This window comes from Amyelois transitella, chromosome W, assembly GCF_032362555.1.
Source record: "Amyelois transitella isolate CPQ chromosome W, ilAmyTran1.1, whole genome shotgun sequence".
NCBI classification, from domain to species: domain Eukaryota; kingdom Metazoa; phylum Arthropoda; class Insecta; order Lepidoptera; family Pyralidae; genus Amyelois; species Amyelois transitella.
The window spans coordinates 4,542,421-4,564,608 of NC_083536.1; the positions used below are offsets into that span (position 1 = coordinate 4,542,421).

Here is a 22,188-nt window from a genome sequence, read left to right on the forward strand (position 1 = left end):
GTTACAGAAGGCTTACGGTGAATCGACTTTATCAAAAACTCGTGCTTATGAGTGGTACAAAGCGTTCAAAAGCGGTCGAGATGTGATGGAAGATTTGCCTCGCTCTGGTAGGCCATCAACGTCTGCAACTGAAGTTAACATCGCAAAAGTGAAGGAAATAGTGACTGAAAATCCTCATTCAACTTTGAGAGAGATAGCCACCGAACTTTCTGTATCTCACGAGTCGATCCGTACCATTTTAACTAATAATTTGGGTATGAAACATGTTGCCGCTCGGCTAGTCCCAAAAGACCTGAATTTTTTTCAAAAACTCAATCGCATGAGAGTCGCTGAGGACATGCTAGAACGAGTCAATTCCGACCCAACATTCATGAAACGCATTGTTACTGGTGACGAGACGTGGGTTTACGAGTTTGACATGCAAACTAGTCAACAAGCTTCGGAGTGGCGCCTTCCAACTGAACCGAAACCGAAAAAACCACGCCAAAGTCGTTCAAAAGTCAAAGTCATGTTGACTGTTTTCTTTGACTAGCGCGGTGTTGTGCACTCGGAATTCTTGCCGGAAGGTCAAACGGTAAATAAGGAATATTATTTGAGTGTTATGCGGCGTTTAAGAGAGCAAATCCGACGAAAAAGCCAGATTTGTGGAAAGAAAATTCTTGAATTTTGCACCATGATAATGCACCTTCGCACAAGGCCATCATTGTGAACGAATTTTTAACCAAACACTCAACAAATACCATCGAGCAACCACCATATTCACCAGATATGGCTCCAGCCGACTTTTTTCTTTTTCCTAAACTCAAATTACCACTTCGTGGTACCCGTTTTCAATCGGTAGAAGACATAAAAGAGAATTCGCGGCGAGAACTGACCTCAATTCCGGAAACAGCGTTTAAAAAATGTTTTGATGATTGGATTATTCGTTGGCGTAAGTGTATCGTTTCTAAAGGAGCATATTTTGAAGGTGATAAAATAAATTTGGATGAATAACAAACAGTTTGTGTATTATTGATCTTTTCCTGCTACTTTGTTGACAGATTAGTATATGATTTCGGATAGCTTCGACGTCAAAACTGTCCACATTTGTAATTGGCTTATTCCGCCGTTCCTTCTTCGGTGTCGATAAAATATTTTCATCGGTATCAGCTGCACCAAATTTTTCTTTTGTGATACGTTTAACTGTGGCCGTCCCGATATCCAATGCTTCTGCAACTCGGGCGATAACCTTTTCGATCGGCACCAGTGGATCACCATTTTGTCGCTCACGCTCAAAGTAATCCCTCAAGCGAACGACCAATTCCCGAGATTGCGAATTCAAAACAGTCTTTTTCGTTTTTTTCGGCATTTTACCAACAAATAACAACAATGAAATATCTTGGAAATTTGCACACGTAATACCCTTACCTAAAACGTTTCTCTTTCCGTCATTCGTCTAATTCTCCTTGCAGATCTCATTTGCGCACCATTCTTACTATTCCTACCCACAAGACTTCCTTCTACTCTTTTTCCTTCTCTGCTCATGCTGTACGACTATGGAATTCCTTACCGCATGATATCACGATTCCCAAACTCTTACTTCATTCAAACGACGAGTTAAAGACTATTATCTCTCCAAATAGACTTATATTATATATTGGTATTTTTATGTAGTTTATTATTACTGTCATTTATTTAATTGTTCCATGTTTAATTATGTAAGTATTAGCATGTATGTTTATTTAAATATGTTAAACGTAATTTATGCACACGCCATACCGCTCCAAAATTAATCTCTCCTCTCATGGGTCTACTGGAAGAGATTTCTTTTGAAATAAGTAGCACCTTTGTACTAGAATTACTGTAATAAATGCTTCTGTATATAATTTTGTGTACATAAATCCATATCCATCCATACATATAATAAAACTGTAACTGAACTTTGTCTGTACATTGAAGATATTTAAGAAAAAAATTTATAAGGGGTCTTTTTAGGGCCAGTAGAAGCCAAAACAATTTTTTTTAGAATTTTTGTCTGTCTGTCTGTCTGTCTGTCCGTCTGTCTGTCTGTATGTTTGTACGCGCATCACGCAAAATCTACCGAACGGATCTGAACGAAATTCGGCACAGATATAGTTAGTAACCTGGATTAGAATATAGGCTACTTTTTATCCTGAAATTCTATCCCAAGGGGATGAAATAGGGGGTGCAAGTTTGTATGGAATTTCGTCATTTTTGAATCGATATAAAAAGCTATAAATAATACATACATACATACATACATACATACATATCATCACGTCTATATCCCTTACGGGGTAGACAGAGCCAACAGTCTTGAAAAGACTGAAAGGCCACGTTCAGCTATTTGGCTTAATGATAGAATTGAGATTCAAATAGTGACAGGTTGCTAGCCTGTCGCCTAAAAAAGAATCCCTTGTTTGTAAGCCTATCCCTTAGACGCCTTTTACGACATCCATGGGAAAGAGATGGAGTGGTCCTATTCTTTTTTTTTATTGGTGCCGGGAACCACACGGCACATAAATAATTAATTATTATATGTATGGATAATGATTAAAAAAAATTATAAAAAAATAGCATTTTATTTATTTAATTCAAATTGCTTTGTTTATTTAGTTCCCGTGGTTTAGATATTTATTTTTTGACCACCCGATACGAGATGGCGCCTCATGAGAATTTAAGAAATAACACGATTGTAGCCGCTGGCAAATTTTTTAATTAATTAAAAATTCTTATGGAGATAATGTAACTGTATCTGATGACAGAGTTATCAATCATTGCCTTTGTTCGCTTCAAGATGTTGTCTTATCAATTGATGGCCATTCTTTGAGTCACTACGGTCTTCCGGAACCACAGAAAACCTCTGACGATCCACAAGTGAGTCGCAAATAATCAGCAGATACAAGTTATGACGCTGTTGCAATGGCTGAGATCGTAAATAATTGTATTGGGATGATTTCCGATGAGCAAAAGTCTGTGTTTGACAACGTATTGAGAAGTGTTAACGAAGAGCAGGGTGAAACAATTTTCCTTGACGCGCCTGGTGGTACAGGCAAAACCTTTTTGACTCGCTTATTACTGGCTGAGGTCAGAAGGCAAGGAAAGATAGCGTTAGCTGTTGCGTCTTCGGGGATAGCTGCCACCTTATTACCTAGAGGGAAAACAGCGCACACTATGTTCAAGATCCCTTTGGACCTGGATATAAATGAGACTCCAGTTTGTGCAGTGCAGTGTCGCGGAACAGCGATAAAGCAAAAATACTAGCAGAATGTAGCCTAATCGTTTGGGACGAATGCACCATGGCTCATAAAAAAGCAGTGGAAGCAGTCGACCGTACGCTTAAAAATATCCGGCGAAACAATCACATTATGGGAGGTACCACTGTATTATTTTGTGGTGATTTCCACTAGACTCTACCCGTCATAAGCCGAGGTACTAGAGCTGATGAAGTAAGCGCATGTCTCAAACGTTCCATACTATGGCCTCAGGTTAGGAAATTAAGTCTAACACGTAATATGGGAGAATATGGGTGGTAATCCTCGAGCGCAAGAATTCTCAGATGTGTTATTAAAAATCGGTTATGGTACGTTGCCTGAATCGAACGGATTGGTGACTCTGCCAGAGAACCTCTGTCAAGTAGTTACTTCGGTGGAGGAACTTATTCATTTCGTTTATATCTCAAACCTATCTCAAATAATTCATCACGAGGATTCTTGGATATGCGAGCGAGCAATCCTAACACCCAAAAATGAGCAAGCAGCTGCTATTAATTTAAGTATTTTGGAAAAAATTGATGGGAGCGAGGTGGTATATCAATCCATAAATAGAGTTTTAGATAGTACCGATGCTACAACTTATCCGGTAGAGTTCCTTAATTCACTTTCGGAATCTGGACTGCCCGCGCATACAATTGCACTAAAAGTAGGCATTCCAATTATGTTGCTACGCAACTTAACCCCGCCGAAACTTTGTAATGGGATTCGTCTTAAAGTGATGTCGCTTCAGAACAATATTATAGAAGCTGGAGCAGCCGGAGTCGACCTCAGGACGAATTGCTTCTCACACGGACAGTTCTACGTCGCTTGCTCGCGGGTCACTAGCTGTGACAGTTTATTTGTGATGTCTCCAATGGGCAAGACAGCAAATGTTGTATACAAAGAGATACTATAACTCTCTATTATTATAATTTCCTTTTTTTGTCTTTAGAATTTATTAGTTTTTTAACACCTCCGCCCCGGGACTTTGCTTTTGTAGGAAAAATAAACTATGTTCTATTCCAGGCATTATTCTTCCCGGGTACGTAAGTTTCATCAAAATCCATCCAGTAGAATTTTCGTGATTGAATAGCATCCTCAAACACGCACTCACGTAGGTACATCTATTTTTTTTTTGCATAATATTAGTTTATGTCAATGCAAGGCTCTTTATCTAAGCAATCTTTTTATGGAAGCGAAATTAACGCAGGCGAAGCCGCGGGCAAAAGCTAGTAAATAAATAAATAAATATTTTGAATTTATTTCAATCTGGTTTTCGACCAGGGCACAGTACTGTTACTGCTTTGGTTAAGGTGACCGATGATATTCGATGGGCTATTGAAAACCAATCTTTGACTTTACTTGTCCTTCTTGATTTCAGCAGCGCATTTAACTCAGTCGATTTCGACTGTCTATTAGAAATCCTTCATTCTATAAACGTGTCTTCATCAGCCCTAGCTTGGTTTTCTTCCTATCTTCGCGGTCGCAAGCAGTGTGTTCGCCTTGGTGAAACCGTCTCTGAGTGGTGTGATCTTAGGGCAGGTGTCCCACAAGGCGGCGTCCTCTCTCCTTTACTCTTCTCCGTTTTCATCAATTGTGTCACTCATATTCTTTCCTGTAACTTCCATTTATATGCTGATGATTTGCAGCTCTACCGACATTTCCCTTTATCGGACGTTAATGCTGCCATCGACGCCATGAACAATGACCTCTCTAGCGTTAGTAAGTGGGCGGAGTCTTTCGGTCTTAAAGTCAATCCTTTAAAGTCGCAAGCTTTAATCATTGGCAGTCACTATATGCGTAGAAACGTTGACTTATCCACACTTTCTCCTTTACACATTGACGGGACACCGATTGCATACACCAACAATGCAAAAAACTAGTGTGTTTTATTAGACTCCACCTTAACATGGAATTCACACATTGCTAAAACAAATCGAAAAATGCATTACTCCCTTCACTCTCTAAAATGCCTTCAAAACTTTTTACCGATTCAGACCAAAATTTCGCTTTGCCATTCCCTTATGTTTCCTCTTCTGGACTACGCTGACGTCTGTTTTCTGGATGTGACTGAGGATTTGTTGAACAAACTTGAACGTTTGCAAAATTTGTGCATCCGCTTCATATTTGGCCTGAAAAAGTTTGAACATGTGTCTGAATTCCGAAAACGACTTAAATGGCTTCCTATCCGCTACCGGCGTAACGCCAGAATTCTTAATCTCCTATACAACATTCTCCATAACCCTTCTTACCCGTCCTACCTGCGCGAAAGATTTTCTTACAAAAACCCACTTGACGCGCCTTGTAGATCGCACCTCAGACTCCTACTGGAATTGCCACAGCATAGTACTGTTTCATACAGCCACTCGTTTTTCGTCCAGGCTGTCAAATTGTGGAATTGTTTACCGCCAGACGTACGTGATAGTAAATCCTTATCAGGTTTTAAGAGGGGAGTGAGAGAACACTACCTGTCGTTGTCGTCGTGATGCATCCACTATCCATTTATATTGTACTAGCTTTCCGCCCGCGGCTTCGCCCACGTGTAATTCGGTTATATAAACAGGCTCCATCTTTTTCTATATCTACCACAGCATGAGGAATATAATTCCCATTAACAAACAAAATTTCTTGAACCATTTTAATTAGAATTTTTTTAACTAAAACTATATGTATGGAAATTAACACTATATTTATACCATTAGTCTTCACTACTTCGTGTTTTATATGGAAAAATTATATGTACGACGTACTGCAAATTATTTAATAATCACAATGTTTGAGCTACATATTATTCGTATCTGTACAAACATATTTATACTTACATACTACTTAATAAATATGCCTTGGATTTCATTTAACAAAAGTATACCGGAAAAAAACTCACTCACTCAAATTCTTATTAGAAAACAGTTTGTTTACTATATGATGAAGATAATATTAGGCTACATCCACATGCGTATATATCCCTCGTCAAGCTATTTATATTACCTACCCGCAAATTTGCTTGCTGCCGCAATTTCTTGTTGCTGGAAGCAATGCAGCTATATACGAATTTCATCTTAAAAATTCGATCCAAACAACTTACTCGATAAAATCGACAATGTTTCTGTTGCCTCTTCCTTTACTTGCCAGACACATGAAGTACATAAATATCTTTCTACTCATGGCAAATCTTTACATATACTATCGCAAAACATACGCAGCTTGTCGGCTAATTTCTCAGATTTGGAAGTTCTTTTAACCAATTTCAAACACACTCCCGAAATTATTATATTAACTGAATGTCACTTACCCAACAACCCAGTCATCCCCACTCTTAATGATTATTCGTTTTCTGCGTCCAGTAACCCAGTCAACAAAAATGATGGAGTTGTAATTTATTACAAGACAAGTTTATATGGTGTGACGATAGAGGAACCAAATTTATCGGATGCTAGTGCACTATTAATCAAGCCTAATCGGGACACAGCTATACTAGGAATCTACAGACCTTCTGCTTTCTCTAACAAGGTCAACTTTATAAACTCTTTGAACTGTCTCTTGGAATCACTGCGTACTTTCAAAAACATAATAATAATGGGTGACATAAATATTGACATTATACCAGAAAACTGTGATTCCGATGCCGAAGATTATCTCGATATAATAACTAGTAATGGTCTCCTTCCTACTCACAATTTTCCCACTCGATTCCCTACCGCAACTTGTCTTGACCACATTATGCTTAAATCACCTACTTCGGCACTAGCTCTTGTTATTGAATCTTCTCTAACAAATCATAGCTCAATTTTCTTGTCTCTTGATATAACGAAAAAGTTCCAGTCTCCCTCTCCGACTAACAAGTTGAATCATAATGGATTGACCGAAGCTCTTTCATGTAAAGATTTTACCCCAGTACTCAACTCGAAGGACCCGGAAGTAGCCACAAATATGTTCATAGAAATCCTTCAGTCTTGTATATCTTCTAACTCTAATGCAGTTATTCCTTCTCATCGTCGAAGAACAATTAAACCCTGGATTTCACCCGGACTTTTGCGATGTATAAATAATAGGGACAACATGCATAACAAGCTAAGGAAACAACCTAATCTATCTATATATATAAAACTCTTCCGTTACTGAGTGACTGACTGACAGACAACGCACAGTCGAAACTACTGGTCGTAGACAGCTGAAATTTGGAATGTAGGTTCCTTGGGATATGTAGGGGAGCACTAAGAAAGGATTTTTGGAAATTCAACCCCCAAGGGGGGGAAAAGGGGTAAAAACGTTTCTATGAAAAATCTTATTCCTTGGGTTTATAAACTTGAAACTTGGCATGAACACGTACATAGGCAAGTAAATATGTTTGACATTATAAGTTTTTTCAAACTACCCTCCAATCGTGATTTAGGGGGTGCGATTGGGTGACTGATTTATTAACGCACAGCCGAAACCGCTCGGTATAGGAGTCTGAGATTTTGAACAGAGGTTCCTTTAGTAACATAAGTGAGCACTAAGAAGGGATTTTTGAAATGTCAACCCCCAAGGGGGGGAAACGGGATAAACTGAGCCGGGGCTGCGGAAAAGTTCTAACGAGATACCGTGGCCCCGGAACGCAAAGGGCAACTGAAGGAACGAGGTGGGTTTTAGTCAGTAAAAGTCTGACACTCCCTTCCGTTCCACCCAGAGCGGGAGAGGTCATTTGATGATTTCCCATCCTTAAAAAAAAAGATTTTGTATGACAACTTTCAGTCGTCTCTTTAACATACATAATAACATACATAATTATGTACATACATGCATAACATTAATAACATCACGCCTTTAAATCCCTATTTTGTGTTAACACTACCCATACAAACAGCTAAAAGGAAACAAGTGAAGAGACGAAATTTGTCCGCATCCATTATCACCTAAATTCTTAACGTTAATGAGATTTACTTTTTATTATCAGGTCAACCTAATAGCCTCACATGTACGTATAACTTCGTAAGAATTTTTTTTCAACTCCTAACCGTTGAGGAGTTGTACCTTCCATCATCAGCTCATTCACATGGGATGATGACTATCAGACGCAAATACTTAAACAGATCTATGAAATTGTCAAAAACGTAATTGCCTGTAAATTTGAGGTTTGCCCTTGATTTCCCTGGAATACCATCATCAGATCCTGACTAGGTAACAACGGGACCAACTTGAAAGTATACTCTACCGAACAAAAAAAGAATCACGTAAATCGGTCCATAAATCTCGGCGTAATCGGTATGCATAAATAAAACACCCGAATTTTATTTTCTTGTTGAGTTGTCTCGATGCTCGATAGATGGCGTTGGCATCGAGATAGATCGCGCTATGATTTTGTCTCGCTTTACTTTTTCTATATAGATTTGTATGTATACTAATATTATAAAGAGGAACAATCTATTTTTTTATATGTTTGTTTGTTTACACATGTAATCGATAAACTTTGAAACTACTGAATCGATTTCAAACATTCACCATTAGAAAGCTACATCATCCCTGAGTAACACAGGCTATATTTAATTCCAGTTGTAACAAGATTTCAGCCTGTGGAAGAAAAAGCCCTGTCGAGATCATTAAAAAACGCTATATATAACCGAATTACACGTGGGCGAAGCCGCGGGCGGAAAGCTAGTAATAATATATTACGTACAACTTACTATAGATACTGCAATTTTTGTAACTCACTGCTAAGGAAGATCAAGATCGAATATAACAAGTCCCTACTTAAAAATGCAGGTACTAATTCAAAAAAATTATGGGATGCCATCAAGACCGCATGATATTCGCGATTCCCAAACTCTCTCTTCATTCAAACGACGAGTTAAAGACTATTATCTCTCCAAATAGACTTATATATATTATATATATATTGGTATGTTTATGTAGTTTATTACTGTCATTTATTTAAGTACTAGCATTTATGTTTAGTTAAATATGTTAAACATTATTTATGCACACGCCATACCGCTCTAAAATTCATCTTTCCTCTCATGGGTCTACTGGAAGAGATTTCTTGTGAAATAAGTAGCACCTTTGTACTAGAATTATTGTAATAAATGCTCCTGTATATAATTTTGTGTACATAAATAAATAAATAAATAAATAAGACTGTTAGTAATTTAAATATGCAATCAGTTAGACCTACTGCTCTTCTCCATAGCAAGGCAACCCCTCAAGAATCCGTGAACCATGTCAATTCTTTCTTTGTTAACGCAAGTAAATCGCTTATCGAAGATAACTCGATAAAAAAAATTCTGCTACATTGCCCTACGACGACTCATGTCTCTTCACCGCTTCAGTCTTTTGTACTACTCGAAAGTTCCATTGGTGAAATTGAAAATACAATATTATCCCTCAAAGATGGTTGTGCTGCTGGGTGGGACAACATCTCGTCTTCGATACTTAGGCGTAATGTCAAAGCTCTAGCTCCCTCAATAGCTCACATCTGTAATCTAAGCATAAGATCTGGCATCTTCCCATCTGCATTTAAAAAAGCCGTTGTACTTCCAATCTTCAAGAGCGGGGACCGGGGCTGTGCGAACGATTATAGACCGATCTCCATTCTTCCGGCTTTGTCCAAGATTCTCGAGCGGTTAATTAATAAACAACTAATGAAGTACCTTGAGGATAAACTATACTGTCGCCTAACCAGTTTGGCTTCAGATCTCACAAATCAGCCGCGGACGCTGTACATGAACTAACTGATCATGTCGCCAAGCACTTGGACAGTGGCAGGAAGTGTGTGGGCGTTTTCTTGGACTTAGCTAAGGCCTTTGACACTGTCTCGGCCAACATTCTTCTACGTAGGCTTGAATTGCTGGGAATACGTGGAACTCAACTAGCGTTGTTCAAAAGTTATCTAAGTGACCGCTCTCAGTGCGTGGTTATAGATGGAAGTCGTAGCTCATATTTACCCATTGAACACGGTGTGCCCCAGGGTAGTATCTTGGGACCTACTCTTTTCCTCATTTATATTAATGAGCTCTGTTCACTCGAACTACTGAGTTGCAGAATAATATCGTACGCAGACGATACCGCCTTTTTATGCTGACACCTGGCAACTTGCTTTTGAACATGCGCAATCTGGTCTGGACTGTGTCTCTGGCTGGCTCCGGGAACACTTTTTAACCCTAAATACGCAAAAAACTTGCTATATAACATTTTCCATTTACACTCCACCTACTATACCTTTCTCTCTCACTGCCCATTCCCATTCTACTGATCTTTCCAATTCTTGTTCCTGTCCCACTTTGACCTGTTCCAAAAACACTAAGTACCTGGGCATCACCTTGGATAACAGAATTTCCTACCAATTACACCTGAAGAACACAGCTGGCAGAGTACGTAAACTGATATTCGTGTTTAAAAAACTCCGACATGTTGCAGAACCTCACCTCATCACAACTGTTTATTTGGCACTGTGTCAGTCTATTTTAGTCTATGGCATTACCTCGTGGGGTGGAGCAACCAAAGCCCATGTTCTCTGTCTTAAGCGCGCCCAAAGAGCGCTTCTTAAGGTGTGTAAATTCAAACCCTTTCTGTACTCAACTTTTACTTTATATCAGGAATGTCAAGTGCTTACTGTAAGACAATTATTTATACTAAATACTATAATGAAACAACACAAGGTCACTACTGTCCCATCCCGATCAGTTCGAAGACCTCCTTTTATTCCATCCCTCTCTTTTAATACAGCTTTCTCACACCGCTTTTTCTGTTTTCTGGGACCATATTTATATAATAAATTAAATCGCCAATTTCACTTGTACTGCCTACTTAAATATAGTTGTTCTAAGATTGTCTCAAATTACTTACAGGGCTTAAACTATGACCAAACTGAAGACTTGCTAAATGTAGTTAATTAAATCACGATGTCAGCTTATTTCCCTCTCGGGATAATTATTTATCTATGTATTTTTGTATTTTAATGTGGAATACATATATGTAGATATACTAATGTTTATTTATATACACATTTGTCTCAATATATGTATAATATAGTTACTCCAGTAATAGTCTACATATGTTTAGTTAAATAAATACTTTTTGTTTTCATATGAGATTGTGCATGAGATATCATGACTTATGAATAGAATAGAATAGAATAGAATAGAATAGAATAGAATAGAATAGAATAGAATAGAATAGAATAGAATAGAATAGAATAGAATAGAATAGAATAGAATAGAATAGAATAGAATAGATTTATTTTCAAAATTGGATACAAGGTATCACTTATTGACGTCACATAACTTAAATCTAATTATAACTACTACCGCTTCCAAAGCGCATGTGTAGAAGAAGCGGCGGAACAAACTACACTGCAGCATTTTCATAGGACGTCAATTTACAAATATAGATCTCTTAAATCTAAATCGTGGACGAATGCACATTGTCTACATTAAAAAAAATGTATGAATGTAGAACTGATTATGTCAATACGAATATTTCGTCAAATAAAATAAATCCATATCCATACATATAATAAAACTGTAACTGAACTTTGTCTGTACATTGAAGATATTTAAGAAAAAAATTTATAAGGGGTCTTTTTAGGGCCAGTAGAAGCCAAAACAATTTTTTTTAGAATTTTTGTCTGTCTGTCTGTCTGTCTGTCCGTCTGTCTGTCTGTATGTTTGTACACGCATCACGCAAAATCTACCGAACGGATCTGAACGAAATTCGGCACAGATATAGTTAGTAACCTGGATTAGAATATAGGCTACTTTTTATCCTGAAATTCTATCCCAAGGGGATGAAATAGGGGGTGCAAGTTTGTATGGAATTTCGTCATTTTTGAATCGATATAAAAAGCTATAAATAATACATACATACATACATACATATCATCACGTCTATATCCCTTATGGGGTAGACAGAGCCAACAGTCTTGAAAAGACTGAAAGGCCACGTTCAGCTATTTGGCTTAATGATAGAATTGAGATTCAAATAGTGACAGGTTGCTAGCCTGTCGCCTAAAAAAGAATCCCTTGTTTGTAAGCCTATCCCTTAGTCGCCTTTTACGACATCCATGGGAAAGAGATGGAGTGGTCCTATTCTTTTTTTTTATTGGTGCCGGGAACCACACGGCACATAAATAATTAATTATTATATGTATGGATAATGATTAAAAAAAATTATAAAAAAATTGCATTTTATTTATTTAATTCAAATTGCTTTGTTTATTTAGTTCCCGTGGTTTAGATATTTATTTTTTGACCACCCGATACGAGATGGCGCCTCATGAGAATTTAAGAAATAACACGATTGTAGCCGCTGGCAAATTTTTTAATTAATTAAAAATTCTTATGGAGATAATGTAACTGTATCTGATGACAGAGTTATCAATCATTGCCTTTGTTCGCTTCAAGATGTTGTCTTATCAATTGATGGCCATTCTTTGAGTCACTACGGTCTTCCGGAACCACAGAAAACCTCTGACGATCCACAAGTGAGTCGCAAATAATCAGCAGATACAAGTTATGACGCTGTTGCAATGGCTGAGATCGTAAATAATTGTATTGGGATGATTTCCGATGAGCAAAAGTCTGTGTTTGACAACGTATTGAGAAGTGTTAACGAAGAGCAGGGTGAAACAATTTTCCTTGACGCGCCTGGTGGTACAGGCAAAACCTTTTTGACTCGCTTATTACTGGCTGAGGTCAGAAGGCAAGGAAAGATAGCGTTAGCTGTTGCGTCTTCGGGGATAGCTGCCACCTTATTACCTAGAGGGAAAACAGCGCACACTATGTTCAAGATCCCTTTGGACCTGGATATAAATGAGACTCCAGTTTGTGCAGTGCAGTGTCGCGGAACAGCGACAAAGCAAAAATACTTACTAGCAGAATGTAGCCTAATCGTTTGGGACGAATGCACCATGGCTCATAAAAAAGCAGTGGAAGCAGTCGACCGTACGCTTAAAAATATCCGGCGAAACAATCACATTATGAGAGGTACCACTGTATTATTTTGTGGTGATTTCCACCAGACTCTACCCGTCATAAGCCGAGGTACTAGAGCTGATGAAGTAAGCGCATGTCTCAAACGTTCCATACTCTGGCCTCAGGTTAGGAAATTAAGTCTAACACGTAATATGGGAGAATATGGGTGGTAATCCTCGAGCGCAAGAATTCTCAGATGTATTATTAAAAATCGGTTATGGTACGTTGCCTGAATCGAACGGATTGGTGACTCTGCCAGAGAACCTCTGTCAAGTAGTTACTTCGGTGGAGGAACTTATTCATTTCGTTTATATCTCAAACCTATCTCAAATAATTCATCACGAGGATTCTTGGATATGCGAGCGAGCAATCCTAACACCCAAAAATGAGCAAGCAGCTGCTATTAATTTAAGTATTTTGGAAAAAATTGATGGGAGCAAGGTGGTATATCAATCCATAAATACAGTTTTAGATAGTACCGATGCTACAACTTATCCGGTAGAGTTCCTTAATTCACTTTCGGAATCTCGACTGCCCGCGCATACAATTGCACTAAAAGTAGGCATTCCAATTATGTTGCTACGCAACTTAACCCCGCCGAAACTTTGTAATGGGATTCGTCTTAAAGTGATGTCGCTTCAGAACAATATTATAGAAGCTGAAATACTTACTGGTTGTGCAGCTGGTGAAATTGTTTTTATACTGCGCATTCCCCTCATTCCCAACAACTTTCCATTTCAATTTAAGCGTGTACAGTTTCCAGTGGCTATATGTTTCGCGATGACAATTAACAAATCGCAAGGTCAAACGCTTGGAGCAGCCGGAGTCGACCTCAGGACGAATTGCTTCTCACACGGACAGTTCTACGTCGCTTGCTCGCGGGTCACTAGCTGTGACAGTTTATTTGTGATGTCTCCAATGGGCAAGACAGCAAATGTTGTATACAAAGAGATACTATAACTCTCTATTATTATAATTTCCTTTTTTTGTCTTTAGAATTTATTAGTTTTTTAACACCTCCGCCCCGGGACTTTGCTTTTGTAGGAAAAATAAACTATGTTCTATTCCAGGCATTATTCTTCCCGGGTACGTAAGTTTCATCAAAATCCATCCAGTAGAATTTTCGTGATTGAATAGCATCCTCAAACACGCACTCACGTAGGTACATCTATTTTTTTTTGCATAATATTAGTTTATGTCAATGCAAGGCTCTTTATCTAAGCAATCTTTTTATGGAAGCGAAATTAACGCAGGCGAAGCCGCGGGCAAAAGCTAGTAAACTAATATTATGCAAAAAAAAATAGATGTACCTATGTGAGTGCGTGTTTAAGGATGCTATTCAATCACGCAAATTCTACTGGATGGATTTTGATGAAACTAACGTACCCGGGAAGAATAATGCCTGGAATAGAACATAGTTTATTTTTCCTACAAAAGCAAAGTCCCGGGGCGGAGGTGTTAAAAAACTTATAAATTCTACAGACATAAAAAGGAAATTATAATAATAGAGAGTTTAAGTATCTCTTTGTATACAACATTTGCTGTCTTGCCCATTGGAGACATCACAAATAAACTGTCACAGCTAGTGACCCGCGAGCAAGCGACGTAGAACTGTCCGTGTGAGAAGCAATTCGTCCTGAGGTCGACTCCGGCTGCTCCAAGCGTTTGACCTTGCGATTTGTTAATTGTCATCGCGAAACATATAGCCACTGGAAACTGCACACGCTTAAATTGAAATGGAAAGTTGTTGGGAATGAGGGGAATGCGCAGTATAAAAACAATTTCACCAGCTGCACAACCAGTAAGTATTTCAGCTTCTATAATATTGTTCTGAAGCGACACCACTTTAAGGCAGTCCCATTACAAAATGGAATGTCTACTTTTAGAGCAATTGTATGCGCGGGCAGTCCAGATGCCGAAAGTGAATTAAGGAACTATACCGAATCTAATTTTGCCAGCGGCTACAATCGCGTTATTTCTTGGATTCTCGTGGCGCCATCTCGTATCGGATGGTCAAAAAATAAATATCTAAACCACGGGAACTAAATCATTTATTCCTGCTAATCTTGAGGAGCATGGCAACCGTCGCCGATGCGGGGCGCGTCAAACCCTACCTACATAAAAAAAAATTCTTCTCAAAGATGTGGTGAAACAGTAAGTGCTGGCGAAACTAAATCAATGAATAAAAGAAGTTTTAATTATATAATAAATAAAAAATTAAAAATTTTGCCAGCGGCTACAATTGTGTTATTTCTTAAATTCTCATGAGGCGCCATCTCGTATCGGGTGGGCAAAAAATAAATATCTAAACCACGGGAACTAAATAAACAAACAAAGCATAATTAATTTAATCAATAAAATGCTATTTTTTCAATCATAATAAATATGATAATTAATTATTTATAGATTTTTATATCGATTCAAAAATGACGAAGTTCCAAACAAACTTGCACCCCCTATTTCATCCCCTTGGGATAGAATTTCAGGATAAAAAGTAGCCTATATTCTAATCCAGGTTACTAACTATATCTGTGCCGAATTTCGTTCAGATCCGTTCGGTAGATTTTGCGTGATGCGTGTACAAACATACAGACAGACAGACGGACAGACAGACAGACAGACAGACAAAAATTCTAAAAAAAATTGGTTTGGCTTCTACTGGCCCTAAAAAGACCCCTTATAAATTTTTTTCTTAAATATCTTCAATGTACAGACAAAGTTCAGTTACAGTTTTATTATATGTATGGATAGCTTCATATCTGTTGTATACTTTTGGTGGTGGTTTTATCTTTTTTATTTCCACGTATAATTGTCTGTGGTCAGAAAGAGACGAGTCCACAGTTATCACATGAAAGCTATCTTTCTTCAGATTTGTGCTCACATGGTCCAAAAGAGAGTTTTTGGTTGCTCCCGGCCTGGTATAATATTTTTTGTTAATTTTATTAAGAACTAGCTGTGCCCGCGACTTCGTCCGCGTGGAATTGTTATTTTGAGCATCATTGAAGCCCACAAGGATGAATAATTTTCCCCGTTTTTTTTCACATAGTCCATTTTTTGTTTTCTCGTTAAAGTTGCAGCGTGATGTTATATAGCCTAAAGCCTTCCTCGATAAATGGTATATTCAACGCAAAAATAATTTTTCATTTCGAATCAGTAGTTCCTAAAATTAGCGCGTTCAAACAAACAAACTCTTCAGCTTTATAATGTTAGTATAGATTATGCAAAAAAATTGATGAACCTACGTGAGTGCTTGTTTGAGGATGCTATTCAATCACGCAAATTCTATTGGATGGATTTTGATGAAACTTACGTACACGGGAAGAATAATGCCTGGAATAGAACATAGTTTATTTTTCTTACAAAAGCAAAGCTCGGAAGCGCAGCTGTTAAAAAACGAATAAATTCTAAAGACAAAAAAAGGAAATTATAATAATGGAAAGTTAAAGTACCTATCTCTTTGTTTACAACATTTGCTGTCTTGCCCATTGGAGACATCACAAATTAACTGTCACAGCTGGTGACCCGCGAGCAAGCGACGTAGAGCTGTCCGTGTGAGAAGCAAATCGTCCTGAGGTCGACTCCGGCTGCTCCAAGTGTTTGACCTTGCGATTTGTTAATTGTCATCGCGAAACATATAGCCATTGGAAACTGTACACGCTTAATTTGAAATGGAAAATTGTTGGGAATGAGCGGAATGCGCGGTATAAAAACAATTTCACCCGCTGCACAACCAGTAAGAATTTTAGCTTCTACTATAATGTTATGAAGCGACACCACTTTAAGGCAGTCCCATTACAAAATGGAATGTCTACTTTTAGAGCAATTGTATGCGCGGGCAGTCCAGATGCCGAAAGTGAATTAAAGAACTATACCGAATAAGTACCGATGCTGCAAGCATCGGTACTATCTAATTTTGCCAGCGGCTACAATCACGTTATTTCTTAAATTCTCGTGGCGCCATCTCGTATCGGATGGTCAAAAAATAAATATCTAAACCACGGGAACTAAATCAATGGTGAAATGGTAAGTACTGGCGTTACTACATGTGTGTTATTCCTGCTAATCTTGAGGAGCATGGCAACCGTCGCCGATGCGGGGCGCGTCAAACCCTACCTACATAAAAAAAAATTCTTCTCAAAGATGTGGTGAAACAGTAAGTGCTGGCGAAACTAAATCAATGAATAAAAGAAGTTTTAATTATATAATTAATTAAAAATTTTGCCAGCGGCTACAATTGTGTTACTTCTTAAATTCTCATGAGGCGCCATCTCGTATCGGGTGGGCAAAAAATAAATATCTAAACCACGGGAACTAAATAAATAAACAAAGCATAATTAATTTAATCAATAAAATGCTATTTTTTCAATCATAATAAATATGATAATTAATTATTTATAGATTTTTATATCGATTCAAAAATGACGAAGTTCCAAACAAACTTGCACCCCCTATTTCATCCCCTTGGTATAGAATTTCAGGATAAAAAGTAGCCTATATTCTAATCCAGGTTACTAACTATATCTGTGCCGAATTTCGTTCAGATCCGTTCGGTAAATTTTAAGTGATGCGCGTACAAACATACAGACAGACAGACGGACAGACAGACAGACAGACAAAAATTAAAAAAAAAATGTTTTGGCTTCTATTGACCCTAAAAAGACCCCTTACAATATTTTTTCTTAAATATCTTCAATGTACAGACAATGTTCAGTTACAGTTTTATTATATGTATGGATATATGGATTGAGTATCCTGTTTGTTTCAGAAGTTGATTGTATTGTCTGGTCTTAGAATCTTTCGTGAGTAAATCAATATTGTAATCGCCGAAGACAATTGCTCTTTTTCGATGTTCTAATTGTGATTCATACACCTCAAGAAATTGTTTGAAGTTTGTGTCTCCTCGGTTGTAGACCACTCCTACTTCTAGTCCGTTATTCTCTAGTTGTATCCACAAGTAATTGTTGCCTCCAATATATAATGACTCGGATAAATTATGTTTCAGATTATTATGGACATATGCGGATAGTGAAAATAATTTGGTAGTTGAAATCGTAGTGCTTCCTCCTCATTGCGAATCCAAGTCTTAGTTATTAGAATGATATGAACTTTGTTTGGTATTGCTCGAAGCATACATTTGACCTCGTCAAATTTTCCTTCAGTTCTTATACTTCGGGCGTTAAGATATAGGAAAGAAAAGCGTGATTTATTGTTAGGAAACTTCTGATAATTATCTAGCAGTTCGTATGTATTGATGCTCTCGGTGTGGGTGCAGCTTGTTGTGCTCAATGATTGAAGTTTTTTGAGTTTTTTAGAATTGCTGGAGTTCCATTAATATATTTGATAGTAAGATCCGTCTCGCCTTCATCTTGACGTCGCCTAAGCTCTTCTTTTAGATTTTTCATGTAGTTTTGTTGCGATGGTGTTTGATCCGAAAATATTTTAACTCCATCTCTGAGTTTACTTCTGTTGCGGAGCAGTTGTTTTGCAGGTTCTGGTGTTTCAAAACATACTTTAATACTGCGGTTTTTCCCTGGACGCGGTTTGCCGATCCTAAAAAGTTTGAATGGTTTTGGTATGTCTGAACTTATCATGGAGATAGTGCTAAAGACAACAGCTTCATCCTTTATTAGACTTTCCTCCGTGGTTGACGAAATTTGTTCAGGTACGCCAAAAAGGACAATATTTTTCTCTCTATTCTTGCGATTCTGCATCTCCTGTATGACTTCCTCACCGAGAGAAAGCTTATTTTCCACACTAAGCGGAGTAGTCGTCGAAGCAACTTTCAGCATGTTTATATCTGATTCCGGGAATCCATTTTGATTTGCATTGCGTTAAGCGATCGCTCGTTTGATGATTTTAGGTCAGCTATCTGCTCCTTTATGTCGGAAATATTCTATTGCATTGTTTTCAAGATCTGCTCGTTGGACTCAACATATCCATACATATAATAAAACTGTAACTGAACATTGTCTGTACATTGAAGATATTTAAGAAAAACTATTGTAAGGGGTCTTTTAAGGGTCAATAGAAGCCAAAACATTTTTTTTTTAATTTTTGTCTGTCTGTCTGTCTGTCTGTCTGTCTGTCCGTCTGTCTGTCTGTATGTTTGTACGCGCATCACGCAAAATCTACCGAACGGATCTGAACGAAATTCGGCACAGATATAGTTAGTAACCTGGATTAGAATATAGGCTACTTTTTATCCTGAAATTCTATACCAAGGGGATGAAATAGGGGGTGCAAGTTTGTTTGGAACTTCGTCATTTTTGAATCGATATAAAAATCTATAAATAATTAATTATCATATCCATCCATACATATAATAAAACTGTAACTGAACATTGTCTTATCTTATACATATAATAAAACTGTAACTGAACATTGTCTGTACATTGAAGATATTTAAGAAAAAATATTGTAAGGGGTCTTTTTAGGGTCAATAGAAGCCAAAACATTTTTTTTTTTTAATTTTTGTCTGTCTGTCTGTCTGTCCGTCTGTCTGTCTGTGTGTTTGTACGCGCATCACGCAAAATCTACCGAACGGATCTGAACGAAATTCGGCACAGATATAGTTAGTAACCTGGATTAGAATATAGGCTACTTTTTATCCTGAAATTCTATACCAAGGGGATAAAATAGGGGGTGCAAGTTTGTTTGGAACTTCGTCATTTTTGAATCGATATAAAAATCTATAAATAATTAATTATCATATTTATTATGATTGAAAAAATAGCATTTTATTGATTAAATTAATTATGCTTTGTTTATTTATTTAGTTCCCGTGGTTTAGATATTTATTTTTTGCCCACCCGATACGAGATGGCGCCTCATGAGAATTTAAGAAGTAACACAATTGTAGCCGCTGGCAAAATTTTTAATTAATTATATAATTAAAACTTCTTTTATTCATTGATTTAGTTTCGCCAGCACTTACTGTTTCACCACATCTTTGAGAAGAATTTTTTTTATGTAGGTAGGGTTTGACGCGCCCCGCATCGGCGACGGTTGCCATGCTCCTCAAGATTAGCAGGAATAACACACATGTAGTAACGCCAGTACTTACCATTTCACCATTGATTTAGTTCCCGTGGTTTAGATATTTATTTTTTGACCATCCGATACGAGATGGCGCCACGAGAATTTAAGAAATAACGTGATTGTAGCCGCTGGCAAAATTAGATAGTACCGATGCTTGCAGCATCGGTACTTATTCGGTAGAGTTCCTTAATTCACTTTCGGCATCTGGACTGCCCGCGCATACAATTGCTCTAAAAGTATATATAGACATTCCATTTTGTAATGGGACTGCCTTAAAGTGGTGTCGCTTCATAACATTATAATAGAAGCTTAATATTCTTACTGGTTGTGCAGCGGGTGAAATTGTTTTTATACCGCGCATTCCGCTCATTCCCAACAATTTTCCATTTCAAATTAAGCGTGTACAGTTTCCAATGGCTATATGTTTCGCGATGACAATTAACAAATCGCAAGGTCAAACACTTGGAGCAGCCGGAGTCGACCTCAGGACGATTTGCTTCTCACACGGACAGCTCTACGTCGCTTGCTCGCGGGTCACCAGCTGTGACAGTTAATTTGTGATGTCTCCAATGGGCAAGACAGCAAATGTTGTAAACAAAGAGATAGGTACTTTAACTTTCCATTATTATAATTTCCTTTTTTTGTCTTTAGAATTTATTCGTTTTTTAACAGCTGCGCTTCCGAGCTTTGCTTTTGTAAGAAAAATAAACTATGTTCTATTCCAGGCATTATTCTTCCCGTGTACGTAAGTTTCATCAAAATCCATCCAATAGAATTTGCGTGATTGAATAGCATCCTCAAACAAGCACTCACGTAGGTTCATCAATTTTTTTGCATAATCTATACTAGCATTATAAAGCTGAAGAGTTTGTTTGTTTGAACGCGCTAATCTTAGGAACTACTGATTCGAAATGAAAAATTATTTTTGCGTTGAATATACCATTTATCGAGGAAGGCTTTAGGCTATATAACATCACGCTGCAACTTTAACGAGAAAACAAAAAATGGACTATGTGAAAAAAAACGGGGAAAATTATTCATCCTTGTGGGCTTCAATGATGCTCAAAATAACAATTCCACGCGGACGAAGTCGCGGGCACAGCTAGTTTTCTAATAAAGAACTGATACGTGATATTTCATTTCTCATATCTCTTAGAGTGTCAGGACAGGAGCACTCATTATCATACGGTGCTTTTCGTTTCCTAAATGTGACAGATGATAAATCAGAACTCGAGTTACTTATCTTAGATAAATCTGGTTGTGATGACGAACCTCCGATTGGTGATCTCTGGACGCTCATTTTTTTGCCTTGTCGCCAACCAACGGTGCAGCGGTAAAACGCGTTGTGCGAGCGAGTTAGAAAATAACAACCGTACCTGTTTCACGGGACGCAGGCGGGCGGGTGGGGGCGTTGCGCGGCTTCGTGTCTCTCTTGCGCGTAAGTATAGGGTAGTATGTGATTAAGACCATTCACACTAATTTGAGCCCTAATTATTTTAGCTTGAGTATATATATTTTTTGTAAAAAAGTTGTATACGTCTGCTCAGTACGACAGCGAACGACGATATATTAGTGATTTTATTAATAATAACAACTTACATACATAAAATCACGCCAGTTGCAACGATCTCTGCATACTTCCTTCGCTTCATCCACATTCATATCTCTCTTTATGCAAGCTCGGCGGTTTCGGGTACTTTTGACCTGACCCTTTACCAGAACGTCCTTAATTTGATCAAGATACGTTCGTCTAGGTCTTCCCACTCCGACCCGCCTCCCTCCACACTCTCCTTATCTGCTTAGTCAACCTGCTTTCATTCATCCTCTCCACATGACCGAACCATCTTAACATACCCTTTTCTATTCCTGTAACTACATCTTCTTTCACATCACAACATTCCCTTATCACGCTATTCCTTATCCTGTCACTCAATTTCACACCCATCATA

The 22,188-nt window shown here is 37.9% G+C and overlaps 1 protein-coding gene across 1 annotated transcript; it reads right to left on the bottom strand.

Moving 5' to 3' along the window:
* Positions 1-18,483: 18,483 nt before the first annotated feature.
* Positions 18,484-21,539, bottom strand: LOC132904087 (uncharacterized). Its single transcript, XM_060954012.1, has 2 exons — positions 21,343-21,539; positions 18,484-18,955 (listed from the first exon to the last, which is right to left on the bottom strand). Exons 1-2 carry the CDS (start codon positions 21,537-21,539, stop codon positions 18,484-18,486), a joined length of 669 nt encoding a protein of 222 aa, XP_060809995.1.
* Between the last annotated feature and the right edge of the window lie 649 nt (positions 21,540-22,188).

What these genes read in the sequence shown, in the direction of transcription:
- LOC132904087 (XM_060954012.1), bottom strand. Translation starts at nt 21,539, where the DNA reads ATGAGCGTCCAGAGATCACCAATCGGAGGTTCGTCATCACAACCAGAT. An exon ending in AGTTCTTTATTAGAAAACTA is followed by an intron (nt 18,956 to 21,342) that starts GCTGTGCCCGCG and finishes TACTCCGCTTAG; the next exon opens with TGTGGAAAATAAGCTTTCTC.